Here is a 14,436-nt window from a genome sequence, read left to right as displayed (position 1 = left end):
AAATGTTATGGGAGTTTCTGCCTCTGCAGTCCTTATAGGCAGTAATTTTCAGATTCCCACCACCCTCAGAGTTTAAAAGATTTTTCTCACAACAGCTGTAACCCTCCTACCTGTTGCTTTAAATCTATGACCCCGGTAACTGATCCCTCCATCAAGGGGAAATGTTTCTTCCTGTCTATCTTGTCAATGTCCATCATAATTTTATACAAGTTAGTTATGTTCTCTCTCAATCTCCTCTGCTCTAAGGAAAACAGCCCACTCTGTCCAGTCTCTCTTCACAACTGAAACTCGCCAGCCCAACAATATCTTGGTAAAAAAGCAAATTACTGCAGATGCTGGAATCTGAAACCAAAAGAGAAAATGCTGGAAAATCTCAGCAGGTCTGGCAGCATCTGTAAGGAGAGAAAAGAGCTGAATTTCGAGTCTAACTGACCCTTTGTCAAAGCTTTGACAAAGGGTCAGTTAGACTCGAAACTTCAGCTCTTTTCTCTCCTTACAGATGCTGCCAGACCTGCTGAGATTTTCCAGCATTTTCTCTTTTGGGTTCAATATCTTGGTAAATCTCCTCTGCACTCTCTCCAGTGCTATCATGTCCCTCCTATCATGCAGATTCCAGAACTATACACAACATTCTCGGTGTGGCCTAAACAAGGTTTTATATAGTTTCAGCACAGCCTCTCTGCTCCTAAATTTTATGCCTGTGCTATGTCTTCTTAACCACTTTATCTATTTGTAGCGATACCTTAAGGAACCGTTGTACGTGCCCACCAGGGTTCGTCTGATCCTTGGTGCTTCTCAAGGTCCTACTCATCATCATGTATTCCCTCGCCTTGTTTGTGCTGTCCTGCTAATTGTTGGGCCCTGGGTAGTGTTATAGAATAGAGAGACCTAAGGGTTCCTTTGAAATTTGCATCACAGATAGAAAGGGTGGTTCAGAAGGCAATTGGCATGTTTGCCTTCATTGCTCAGGCCTTTGAGTACAGGAGTTGGGCTTGTACAGGACATTGGTGAGGCTTCTTCAGGAGTACTGTGCCCAGTTCTGATCACCATGTTATAGGAAGGATATTATTAAGCTGGAGAGGATTCAGAAAAGATTTGCTAGGATGTTGCCTGTAATAGAGTGATTGAGTTATAAGGAGAGGCTGGACAGGCTGGGACATTTCTCACTGGAGCTTAAGAGGTTGAGCGGTGACCTTATCGAGGTTTATAAAACATGAGGGATATAGATAAGGGTCTTTTCCCTAGGATGAGGGAGGTCAATACTATGGGACATATGTTTAAGGTGAGAGAAGCAAGAGTTATAAAGGACATGAGGGGCAACGTTTTACACAGAAAATGGTTCATGTGTGGAATGAAATGCCAGAGGAAGTGATGGATGTGAGTACAGTTACAACATTTAAAAGACATTTAGTTAAGTACATGAATAAGAATGATTTGGAGGGATATGGGCCAATTGCAGGCAAGTGGATCTGGTTTCGTTTGGGAACATGGTCGTCATGTGCTAGTTGGACTGAAGGGTCTGTTTCCATGCTGTATAACTCTATGATCTCAAATTCCTCTGGACTGAATTTCGTTTGACATTGATGAAGCCATCTGTCTAGTTTACTATATCCTTTTGTAGTGTAAGACTATGCTCTCACTATTTACTACCCCACCAATTTATGTATCATCCATGAACTCACTGATTGATCATCAATATTCAAGACTAAATAATTTGTGTAAATCACAAATAGTAAGGGCTGTTATCCTTGTTTTTCTCCCAACATATGGTTAAGTCTGAGACAACACAACAATGATTATTGTCTCTTGTTGAGACATCCCAATAATCTACTTTTCTTTAAGAAATCGTTTGTATTTCTTGTCAAACTTTAGCTAAGCCCCCTCTTTTTTGGTTGGGAAATATTTAGACTTGTTTATACGTGTTAATCAGTTCAGTTACCCTTTAGCAAATTGGAATTTCCCCAGGATTAAAGATAGCTTGTCAGGACTGTAGTTTCCTGTTTTGTCTTCTACCCATTTTTCCTAAACAATTAAGTCACATGTTGCGATTTTATAACCCAGCAACACAACCCTCAAAACAGAGCAACATTGAAATATTGTGACAAATGCATTTACAGTTTCTTAATTTGTTAATACTTTACAATGAAAATCAGCTTGCCACAAAAGATTTGTCTAACTAAAGTCCCATTACTTTGTCCAATATCAAATTCATTAAGTTCCTTTCCAGGGCCGAGTTTTAGTTTCCTTTTGGGTAATTGGTATTTTTTTCCTCTTGTTCTAATCTGAAGACAAGATCCATTTAAAAAGGTTGCCATTTCATGAACTTTCTCACAGGGTATTCCCTTAAAGCAGGGACAGTCAGTACCACAGCTCAGTAATTTGGACTGAAATATTAGTACGCAGTTGTAGCAATCTTTAGAGGAAAACAGCCCATCATGTTGATAACCATCTTATTGTGCCCATTAAATCCTCAAGCTATAGCTACAATATTACATAACCAATTTTAAGTTGCTATGTTTTGTAGAGTTTACATGTGCTTCATTTGCATCAGAAATTCTCAGTAACTGAAATAAAACATCTTGCCTCAGTGCTTTCCCTTTAAGTGAATGTATGGCACATGTCTTCTATTATCTAACTCTGACACTTTATCTCATTGCTTCTTCAGCAGGAGGAGGAAATATGGTGGTTGCTTGCTTGCAGTTGATCATAGTTCTGAAAATGCAGGTGGCCTGTACCTCCCTGTACAAGGTCTAGATAAAATGCTGCAAAATATGACACTGTGGTTCTGCAGAGCATCTCACAAGTTACTAGAATAGGATGGTCAGGTAGGATAGATGTGAGGAACTGATACACCACCATCTTCCCAATTTTTGTTATTCTTTGTGGTTTTCTTCATTCAGCATGTCCTGTGGTCCATTTGCGACTGGTACTGGGAAGCAAGTTGGCAACTGATCACCTGTTATATCACTCTTGCTCTGAACCCCAGCATTCTAATGTAAAATTACAAATATTTACAGTTAAGAAACAATCCAAATAGTCTGTGCCACTGTTTGTGCTTCACGCAAGCCTCGGCCCAACTTCCCTTAATTCAATTTAGTTTCATATCCTTCTTGTCCTTAACTAACTGCCTGGTATGCATCAATGTTACTTGTCTCATCTGCTCTATGCTGTAGTTGCTCATTGTACTCACACTCTGCACTTATCAGTTTCTTATGTTAAAATTAGATAAACTTAAAGTAGGCAGGTGTGTTTGAGCTTAAGGTATCTATGACTCCACAAAGCATTCAATAGAGTAACTTCACTTAGACTCAGGACCTCTAAGTGGGCCAATTGGTCCCGGTAAGGATAGTTGCTCCAGAATGAATTGCAGTTCTGAACACATGAGATTTGTGGGAGTTCTCTCCACTGTCAGCTGCAGACATTGGAAATTGTTGATCTCACAACGAAGCTGCAGTATATAAAACATTGATGTTTGCATGTCCAAGTTCCATGGCATGGACGCTGGTAGGTTTTAGTCCTTGCATCCAATAGCTGATTGGAGATTAAGGCAGCCTCTGATGCCTAATCTGAAACTGTCTCCCAACCAAGAGGTGGGCAAATTGCTTTGGACGGAAAGAGATGGGCACAGCATGAAAAAACAGTCTGGGGAGCATGGAAGGAGACATGGATGGATTGAATAAGAACATAAGATTTAGGAACATCTGGCCCATCAAGCCTGCTGTACTATTCAAGAAGATCATAGCTGATCTTTTTGTGGACTCAGCTCCACTTTCCTGCCTGCTCACCATAACCTTTCATTCCTTTGCCATTCAAAAATATCTCTATCTTTGCCTTAAAAACATCCAACTAGAAAGCCTCAATTGCTTTACTGGGCAGGGTATTCCATAGATTCACAATGCTTTGGGTGAAGATATTTCTCCTCAACTCAGTCCTACATCTGTTCCTCCTTATTTTGAGGCTATGTCCCGTAGTTCTAGTTTCACCTCCCATTGGAAACAATCTCCCTGCTTCTACCTACTATTCCCTTCATAATTTCATATGTTTCTTGAAGATCCCTCTCTCTTTCTTCTAAATTTCAATGAGTACAGTCAACCTTCTCGACTCTGGAATCAACCTAATGGGAATGAGGAGGGAAGGTAGAAAGAGATATTTAAAAGGGTGAAAGATTGAAGCATGGAAAGAGGTTAAATGGAGGAGGAAAAAGATTGAATAAAGGAGATATGTGCAAGGATGAAAGGAAGTTTTTTTTCTCATCGCCATTCCCCATATGGACATCGCAGTGTCTCAGTGTTTAGCACAGCTGCTTCACCGCGCCAGGGACCTGGGTTTGATTACTCCCTCAGGTGCTGTCTGTGTCGAGTTTCCATATTCTCCTTGTGTCTGCATGGGTTTCTCCGGGTGCTCCGGTTTCTTCCCACAGACCAAAGGTGTGAAGGTTAAGTGGATTGGCAATGCTAAATTGCCCCATAGCATTCAGGGGTGTGTAGGTTCGGTGGATTGGCCATGGGAAATGCAGGATTACAGGGCTAGGTCTGAGTGGAATGCTCTTTGGAGTGTTGGTGTGGACTTGATGGGCCGAATGGCCTGCTTCCGCACTGTAGGGATTCTATCATTCTGAACAAAGGTTGGTAAAATTTATTCCCTCGTGATGGGTACGCAGGACACCCTCCATGTCAAGCTGTAGGCTTTGCTCTCTTCCTTTCCAATCTTGTGGTCTTTCAGCCTGATGACATTTGTGACCACATTCAGAGCAGACAGAGGAAGTAAGATTTAAAATAGCCAGAGCTATTGTGGTAGCCTAGGGATGATTCTTGCTTAATGGTAAAGCTCTTTTTCTAGCTTGATAATGCTTTTATGAAATATCCACAATATAGTAATGCATTAGAAGAGTAAGGCAAAGCCCAATTTGGATTCTCTTAAAAAAAATTGTGCTCTGCAATGTCTGGATCCCTGTAAGAGTAAATTAAGCATGTATGATAATACTGAGCCCTCACTACCTTCTCTCAGGAAAAATATAAAAGTTTTCTCTTTTGCCTATTGTAGTAGGTGTGTGTATGGTTCTACATATTTTTACCACATGACTCCCCTCAAATTATCCCCCTAATCGCCACCCATTACAAGTAGCCCCAGCTATCCAAAAGTACAGCGTTCCCAGGAAACCTTTCGTAAACCAAAAATGGCGTAAAGAGAAGGTGCATGATTAATATAGGAAAAAGTATTGCAGTTTTTTGTAAATGTGAAAACCCTCTTTGGTTTCGTGAAAATAGGTACTAATTTAGGTCTTTTGTAAAAGGGAAATTGCATCAAATGAACGTTTGAAAAGCTGGGGATATCTGTTATGCACTTACCGCTTCAACTGATAGGGAACAGGAGTGTAAGTGATCCATCTGAATACTTGCCTGTGAACTGGATGGAATTGCTCAATAAAAGTGACACACTTTCAGGAAGCTTCAATTTTAACTCCCACCCCTTTGTTCGGAGTCCACGGTGGGTAGAACATTTCAAGAAAGTGAGTCTGGGTCTAGGTTCTCAGAGACTAGAAGGCCTGAGGCCTGGTTGAAATTCTAACAAAGTACAGCTTGTCAAGTTCCTTGCCATCTGTGTATGCCTCTGTGGTGAAATAGTGATCTCGGCATTCAGCGACGGGCATGACAAAATTCAAATCTTTTAGATTTTGAATTAGTTTGACAACATAAGCCAGTCACAGCAATAACCCACAATGGTGTGTAGCATGCGATAACTCCCACAAGAATGTAGAACTGAATGTTGTGTGTCGGGTTTACGAGAATTATGGAGCTGTTGGACTGCCAAGTGTTCTTTGGATAAAAGCTAAAACAAGATATGCTTTATTTTTCAATGTGTCTAAAATGACATTATTTTACAACTCAAATCATCAAATCTCATTGTCCTCATACAAACAAAGAGCAGAGTGTAGAACTTGTTCCTCAGAGGGAGAGCCCCACTCTGGAGATTTGGCCAAAAAAATCAAGGAGACACTTCCGGAGGTCTCAGGGTGGGATGTTAAACTGAGACTCTCTTTACCCCCTCAGGTGGACATAAAAGATTCCATGGCACTATCATGAGAGGAAATTTTATTAAGATTTATCAGACCCTTAGGGTGCTTAATAAAACAGTTGCTGAGAGGTTGTTTCCCCTTGTGGGAGAACTTAGGACCAGAGGATCTAGCCTCAGAGGAAAGAGTCACCCACTTAAGACAGAGATGAGGAAAATTTTTTTAATCTCAAAGGGCAATGAATTTGTGGAATTCTTTGCCACAGAAGGTGTCAGGCTGGATCATTAAATATATTCAAGAGTGAAACATACAGGTTCTTATTCAGGAAGGTGATCAAGGGTTACGGGGAAAAGGTAGGAAAATTGAGTTGTGGATTATCAGACCAGCTCTGATCTCATTGAATGGCAGAGTAGACTTGATGGGCCTAATGGCCTCTTTCTATTCCTATATTATCTAGCTTTCTGCTCTTGCTTTGAAGGAGAGCAGTGTACATTTCCATTCTGCCTCCAGCAATGTGGCCAATATTTGCCCCTCAGTCAACGTGACTAAACAATCATAATATCCGGTATTTAGCTCACTGTTGTTTATAGGAGCTTGTTGCAGCATTTCTTAGCATTTCAACTGTGAGTACACTTCAGACTTAACGTACTGTAATGTGCTTTAGAGAGACCATGAAGGAAGCCAAGGAAATGCAAATCGCCTTTTATTGGGGACAAAAACCAATTTATAATCTTTACTGCTTGCAGGTATAGCTGAGTCATCCTGTGGGAGCTGCTCCTGCAAAGTAAATGCTGATTGTCACATTCTAACCACCAGTAGCAATGTAATAATGGCCACTTGAGTGAGGCGCCACAAAATTATTTCTGTGTGGTTGCACTCTCAGTTCTCCAGCCAAGAAACTGAGCCTTCAGCAAAAGGAGGTGACGGAAAATAAGTTAACAAGAGAAATAATGCTACTCTGTTCCTTTAGGTTCAAGAAGATGGGCAATTATGGGAGATTTCCAACAAAAGTACAGATTGACTGCCTGCAAGCAATTACCGGCTCCAATGCATTATCTTAATCACTTTTGCCCATGGGCTTGTCATCTACTTCTGTGTGATTCTTTGTCTTAATTTTAGCCTAATATTATAAGTTGTGGAGTCAAACACAAGCTGGGTTGAACTGATGCTTTTTTTTCTTCAAATGCAGTTTTAAAAGTTCAACTATTACAATTTTAATTCTCAGGCGCAAAGTGATTTTCTAACCTCCCAAGGTGCCCACCCACCAGTCTTAAACTCAATCAAACTTCTGCTGCCTCCACTCTAAAACACACCAAGTCCCATTTGCCCATCACTCATGTATTCATGACCTACACTTGATCTCCCAGTCCTTGATAAGAATTTGATTTTTAACATCCTTTGTCTTATTTTCAAATCTCTCCTCGGCCTCTTGCTCATCTATAAGGCTCTAGTCAGGACACACTTGGAGTACTGTGCACAGTTTTGGGCCCCTATCTCAGGAAGTATGTACTGGTCCTGGTGCGGGTTCAGAGAAAGTTCACAAAAATGGTCCCAGGAACGAAAAGTTTAACATATGAGGAATGTTTGAGGACTCTGAGTCTAGGATGAGGGGAGTTCTAATTGAAACTTACAGAATACTGAGTGGCCTGAACAGAGTGGATGTTGGGAAGACATTTCCATTGAAAGGAAAGACTAGAAACCGAGAGCACAGCCTTAGAGTAAAGGGAAGACCTTTTAGAACGGAGATAAAGAGAAACATCTTCAGCCAGAGAGTGGTGAATCTATGGAATTCACTGCCACACAGGGCTGTGGAGGCCAGATTATTGATTATATTTAAGACTGAGATAGGTTCTTGATTGTCAGGGAGATCAAGGGTTACAGGGAGAAAGTGGGAGAATGGGGTTGAGAACGTCTCAGCCATGATTGAATGGCGGAGCAACTCAATGGGCTGAATGGCCTAATTTCTGCTCCTAAATCTTATGGTCTTTGGTCTTAAATCTAACTCTGCAACTTCCTCAGCCTTACCACTCTGAATGATTTCTGTGCTGCTCCAACTCTAACCTCTTTCATATAACCATTGCTCAGTTGCCTGGGCCTGAACCCTGGTATACCCTTCTGTAAAACTGCTTTTCCCCTTCTTTACCCACTCCTACACTCTATTCTATTTCACATTAATATGCCCCAAGTTCCTATACAGGGGGATTACCAAATAACATTTAACACTGAGCAGTCATGGGAAAGAGCTATGCCTTAAAGAATGTCCTAAAATTAAAGTTTCTTTTCATCTTAGGAGTAGAGGAAGTAGGAGTAGGTCATTGAGCCACTCAAGGCTGTTCCACGTTTCAATGAGATCATTGTAGATCTTCTACCTCAAAGCTGTTTTCCCATTCTAGCCTAATATCACCCGAAACATTTAATATCTAGAAATCTGCCAGTCTCTGATTTGAAAAGATTCAATGACTGGAGCAGAGAATTCCAGAGATTCAACACCCTATGAGTGAAAAAAGCGCTCGTCATCTTCATCATATATGGCCTACTCTTTATTTCAAGATTTTGTCCCTTGAAGGACTCTCCTTCTCAACATTTCCCTCGCCTGAAGTGGGGTGACCCTCAAGTTAAACCACCACCAGTCGTCTCTCTATCTCTCTCTCTTCCTCTTCCCTGGTTCTAGACACATCACCAGCTTGGGAAACCAACCTTCCTGCATGTATCCAGTTAGACCCTTGTAACAACATTATTTGTTTCAGTGAAGTCACCTTTCATACTTCAAAACTCCAGAGAATAAAGGCCCAGTCTCCTCAATCTCTTCTTATCGGACAATCCCACTATCAGTCTGGTTAATCCTTGATGCACGCCCTTTGAGGCAAGTATATACTTCAGCAAGGAGGTCAAACTGTGCACAATGCCAAATGTATGGCAATAAAAATGGTGTCATTTGTCTGATTGCAATGGAATCATATCCCAACTTTCAGGATCTGAATGAGGCCCTTAAGTGATCATAGGCACCTCTCTAAAACCCCTAAGTAAAAATGGCAGTCTGCTTATCTCCACCTTCATGTTCCAATTTTAACCTTTACTCTCTGCTGATGCCATCTTGTTGGGCAGCAGGAGTGTCTGGGTAGCATTACAACGCGGCTATAGTATTGTTGATTCCTGAGGGCCATGCTTTGTCGTCTTAAAAACTGGTTCCTGGCATTTTTAAAAATGTAAAATAACATTTAGAGTTTTCAAAATAACCTTAAGCGGCAATGAATAAGTTGAACAAATTAGTGAAAAGCTTTATTCTGAACAAAGCTTCTGTCACTGATAACTAATATTTTCATTAGATGATTGGTGAATTAATTGATTCAATGTACATTATTGTTTCAATGCAAGTTTCCTGTTAGAAGTTATGAATAATTCTGTATAATTTGGAAGGATCATAAGCATTTTCTCATATTAAAGAAAAACAGAATGCTGAGGCTGTTCTGACACACTAAGATTGATGGGGCTAATCATCTAAATATTGAATGGTTATTATTTTATGTTGGATTATTTCATTAAGGCTGAGGTAGGTAGATTCTTGGTCAGTTGGGGAATCAAGGGTTATGGGGAAAAGGCAGGAAAGTGTGTAAGAAGCATCAGATCAGCCAAGATCCTGACAAACAGCAGAGAAGACTTGAGGGGCCGAATAACCTACTCTGCTTCTATTTTTTATTATCTTATTTTGGGAGAAAGAATTAAGCAGAATTTTCAATGCATATTTCAAATTTACTAAACAACAGAAATGATTTTGTTTGATGTATATATTGTCCAATACTATCAAAACACACCACACGCCAGTTTTGTTATCCCTTCTTGTGAAATAGGATTGTCAGTACCTTGACGAAAAAGGATAGCCTTTGGAAAAGTAACCCAACAGCAATCCATTTTTTGCAAGTTCACTTTAATCATTGAGTTAAACACACAGTAGATATAAGTTATGAACTGTTTGATCTGGATATCACAAATGGGCTGTTTGTCATTCACAAGCCTTCAGAATATAATAAGTGAACAAAGTCTCCACAGCATAATCACAGTGTGGAATCTGAAGGAAAATCCATGAACATGCACACCATCAAGTAGTTTTGGGATGTTAAAGGGCTGTCATACATGTTACAGCTGCACAGAGCTGTTGAGCAGTATCCAGAAGAGGGAGAAATAACCTTAAAATTAGAGCTAGGTTGTTCAGGAGTGATGTTAATTGTCACTTTTTCACATAAAAGACAGTGGAACTCTTTCTCAAGAAAAAATGGTGATCAATTAAATATTTCAAACTAAGATTGAAGCATTTCTTGTTAGGCAAAGGTATTAAGCATTTCAGAAACAATGAGGATAAATAGAATTAATATGCTCATCAGCCATGATCTAAACTGAATAGTGGAACAGGTTTGAGAGGGTTGAATGGCCTTCTTCAATCTACTTGGCACTAAAAATAATCAGGAAGAAAAGTAACTGCTGGCTTAAAATTTAAAACAGTGCAGGGAATGGGGCAGCTGTTTAAGACTCACCTTCAGAGTTTCTCCCTTGTTGAAACTCAACTCATCTGGGGCTGAGGCTGCAAAGTTGTACAAGGCGACTGCCTCCATGGTGCCAGGCGTTGGGAAGGGCACTTGTTCCCTCCTGCCCCTCCCGGGGATGTGAAGTGGTTAAATCCAGGTAACGGTTTAGAAGCTGCAGATACTCTTTGTTCTAGTCTCAGTCTCCCTTCCTTTCGCCTCACTGTGTTGCCTTCCGAGGCTGAGCTGTTTAAGTTTTAACGAGGCTGCGTGTTTTGTGTGGAGGAGAGGTGTAGTGCTGCCCGGCTTCTCACAGTGTCTGAACATCACTTGAATGTGAAAAGCATTTCCGTCTGCTACGTCTCAAAGGAAAGGGGGATTTTTTTTTTTTTCTCTTTCTTCTGTCTTCAGATGCAATACACAACAGGAAGCTCATGTCACATTATGGCTGAAATATTTACCAGCAGTGGAATTTTGTTTTGTTGCTTCTCTCCTCACTTCTGAGCACAAATGTCTCTGACGCACTGCATTGTTAAGTATTCAAAGTGCTGATCTATTTGTATCTCACCAATTTCTGCCTCCTTCTGATGGTTCTGACACTCATGTACAATTCACAGTCACAGTTATTTTCAACTCTTTGACCTGATACCCAATCTTCCTATCTGACCTCAGAGTGTAGGTTGGTAGAATATTCAACACAACTTCAATTTAATATTGTCTCTGGTTCGCAAATGCATGTTAATTCATATAAAACATACAGAATTGTGTGTATGCATATACATGTGTGTGTAACTGCATATGAGTGTGTGCATGTTTGCACATATGTGTGCATATATATGTGTGATGCACATGTGTTTATGTCTGAATTTGAGACAAAGCATTAAACCCATCTGCTGTCTTAATTAGACATTAAAGATCCTGAGATTGTGAACATGATGCCAAGAACATGGGAGGAAAGTATTATTACCATTACCATTTTCTTCTCGATGAATGCTATACATATACTGATACTATAAAAGGATTGTATCACATTCTCTGCAATGTATTACTGATGATAACATGTTCCCCTTGAAGTCATTTATCATGGTGGGTATTAAAAAAGGTCATATCCTTGGGAGGAGGGTGACTAACAGAATTTAAGCTATTAGTATGATTACATTTTTATTTGACATCCTGGTAACTATTTACACTTGTTAGCTTAGCATAAGGCTGTAAACAGAAACATCTCACTCCAAAATCTGCTACCATGTGATCTCTTACATCATTACTGATGCAGGCTGACTATTTACATTCTTGAAAATTAACACTTTATTCTACAGAAAGTGGGATTTTCAAATAAGGGCTCTGTCAATTAATTATATGGACTAGAAATATTTCTGAGACTAAATCTGTTTTTCTGAATAGTCAGGTAAACATACAAGCATTCTTTTTTATAGAATTCTTTCCATGTCCACTCCTTGCAGCTCTGCCTTTCCCAGCATTAACCTTGGCCACTTTCAGTCCAAAACCATGGACCCAATAGTTGACTGTTGTACAGGTCATATCACAGTTTTTAACTATTGCTACATCATTAATACTTCAGTAAAATTCATCACCAGATTTCAGGAATGTAATCAAAGCAAGAGGCAAGCAAAAATGCTTTTGGAAGTTGAAAGCTGCAACTGTTTAAGTTGTACTAGACTGGTATTTACATGCACTAAATATATTTAACAGGTCATCAAACCTGCAAATGCTAACTTCTGTCATTTCCTTAAGTTGGCTGCATTGCATCACACTTTCATTTGCTGTTGAAAAGTAGTTTTCACATTTTTTCAGAGTTGCAATGGAATGCACTCAAAAAGTGGTTAGCTATCAAAAATGGTGATTAATTGCCAGAATGTTAATTATTTGCCATATATATATGTGTACATCTAATATATATAAACACACATACATATATATGTGTGTGTGTGTTTGGCTTTCACTGCAGAAGTAGTTTGTGAAAGTGGTGTTTGCCCCTGTTATTAACCACTCCTACCCCCAGTGCTGGTAAAAAATATTTTGCCAGATCAAATCAACCTGAGACATGAATGGTCGAAACCACCAATTTGTCTGTCATTAATCACAGTAAAGAATGTGTTAAAGAGGTTCCTGATAAACATGATTGCAGTCATCATTACCAAGAAGGAAGCTGCTCTGTAATCAAATTATGTTTGGAAGTTGCATTCTGTTGTATATGTGTGGAACTTTTCCCCCTCCCTGTTGTGGCTTAGGCAACGGCAGATAAGTGGGAAAATGTGATGTGAATGAAAGAATCTGATTCTCTGTATCAGGAGAAATGTTTCTTAGCTTCCTTTCCAGTTGTAAATGGTGAATTCAATATTTCACTGTTGAGTGAAAAACTACATTATTTTCATACATTTGCATCTTCTAAAAACTCATCTCACCCTACTCATATGCCACTTCCAATTCTCCCTTATTTTACCAAGAAACTAGATGATGCAAATTTCCAACATGTAAATCCAAGCAGCTGCAGGTCACCAAATGCTTGTTCTGGCCATCATGTAGACACTGTGTTCTGCATGGTATCTCGTGCACTCACACAGGGTGTTACTTATGGCTTTTAGCTTATTGTTGTAGTGCTCAAGATTTTACAACTTGTTAGGATGCTTGTCTCCACCTACACTAGATTACTTTCTTAGAGCACACTCACTGACCTCAGCACTGACTTAAAGTTTGACAGCCTTTGTGTGGGTCACAATGCTTTCTCAGGGCACAGGGTCGTTCGTGCTCAGTTACATGCTGCCAGTCTCTGGCAATTTTTTCTTTGGCCATCAGTCCTGTAGCATGTGCCAGCAGTTAACACAGCAAACATACTGCACGTTCTTCAAGCAAATTGTCAAATGCTAAAGTCAAAGAGGAGCAGTTCTTAGGGGGGAAAGGGGGACAGCAGGCTGTCAGAGATTGGTGCTGCAGCAGTGCAAAGGGCAGTTCTGGCTGCAGTCTCTGAAGCTGGCTGTAACTGGGCTTTAAATATGGCACCAGTGATGTTAAAGGTGAAAGGTCCCAACTGTTTGCACACTTCTGTCTCTCCAGCCACATGATTTTCAGAACAATGCCCAAAAGCCCAGTTACCTAATTAATAATGTGAAGAATAGAAGACTGTGTGAGAAATGTCACCGTAAACCAGGCACAATGAATCTTATACTTTAACTGAAATTGGCTATTATTTCAGCATTTACAATCTTCACCTTTCAGCACAGATTTGTCTTGTGTGTGTAAGAGATGTCTTTGGTTTGATGGATAGAGTCAAACTCCAATATTTTGGCCTCCTTGTTATGCTACAGTACAGAACCAAACTGCATTTGTAACTTAACATATGTAAAGTTTTTTTTATGAATAAAGTATATTTTTGAAATAAGAAAAAACTTTTACATAGTCAGTCAAGCATAACTAAGATTGAGAAATCTCCCTACTTACAAGCAACTTGGGGCATTTTGGCATAGTGATAGTGTCCCTACCTCTGGGTTCAAGTTCCACCTCCCCGAGACATGTGTCTAAAACAGATCTGAACAAGTTGAATTTAAAAGAAATCTACAAAAAATGATCTGTCTAGCTCCTTAGAAGCTGATTTGCAAGTAATCACATTCAATAGTTTATATACAAATATAACATTCAGTTGCCAAATGCATATAACAATACATGTACAGATTAAGTTTTGTGCCTGATGTATTGAAAATCATCTTGTAATATTGAACTTGCATCAGCAGTGTGTTGAAATCACTTGACTCATATTTAATTATATACCATCCATATTTCCATTTTTCTCTTTGCTGCTTCCATGTGTTCATATCAGGAGTTATAAATGCAGCCATTTCTCTGTAAATTGACCTTTTCTTGAAGAGGAAGGATTCAAGAATCTGAAGG

The 14,436-nt window shown here is 39.7% G+C and overlaps 1 protein-coding gene across 2 annotated transcripts in view; it reads right to left on the bottom strand.

Annotated features, from left to right (window-relative positions):
- The window catches only part of LOC122560525 (GRB2-related adapter protein-like), a 262,677-nt gene that overhangs the window by 40,506 nt on the left and 207,735 nt on the right, over positions 1–14,436 (bottom strand). The window contains exon 1 of one of the 2 annotated variants that reach the window (XM_043711229.2): positions 10,543–11,003. The exons of the other annotated variant lie outside the window; for it this stretch is intronic. Coding sequence (XP_043567164.1) covers positions 10,543–10,620 — 78 coding nt within the window. The 5' untranslated portion in view covers positions 10,621–11,003. Of the gene's footprint in view, positions 1–10,542; positions 11,004–14,436 lie in introns of those variants that run through there. 2 annotated transcript variants of the gene reach the window in all.

This window comes from Chiloscyllium plagiosum, unplaced genomic scaffold, assembly GCF_037043375.1.
Source record: "Chiloscyllium plagiosum isolate Xiang-an unplaced genomic scaffold, Cpla_swu_hap1 HiC_scaffold_20, whole genome shotgun sequence".
Lineage (NCBI taxonomy): Eukaryota > Metazoa > Chordata > Chondrichthyes > Orectolobiformes > Hemiscylliidae > Chiloscyllium > Chiloscyllium plagiosum.
This window is presented reverse-complemented; position numbering and strand designations above follow the sequence as displayed.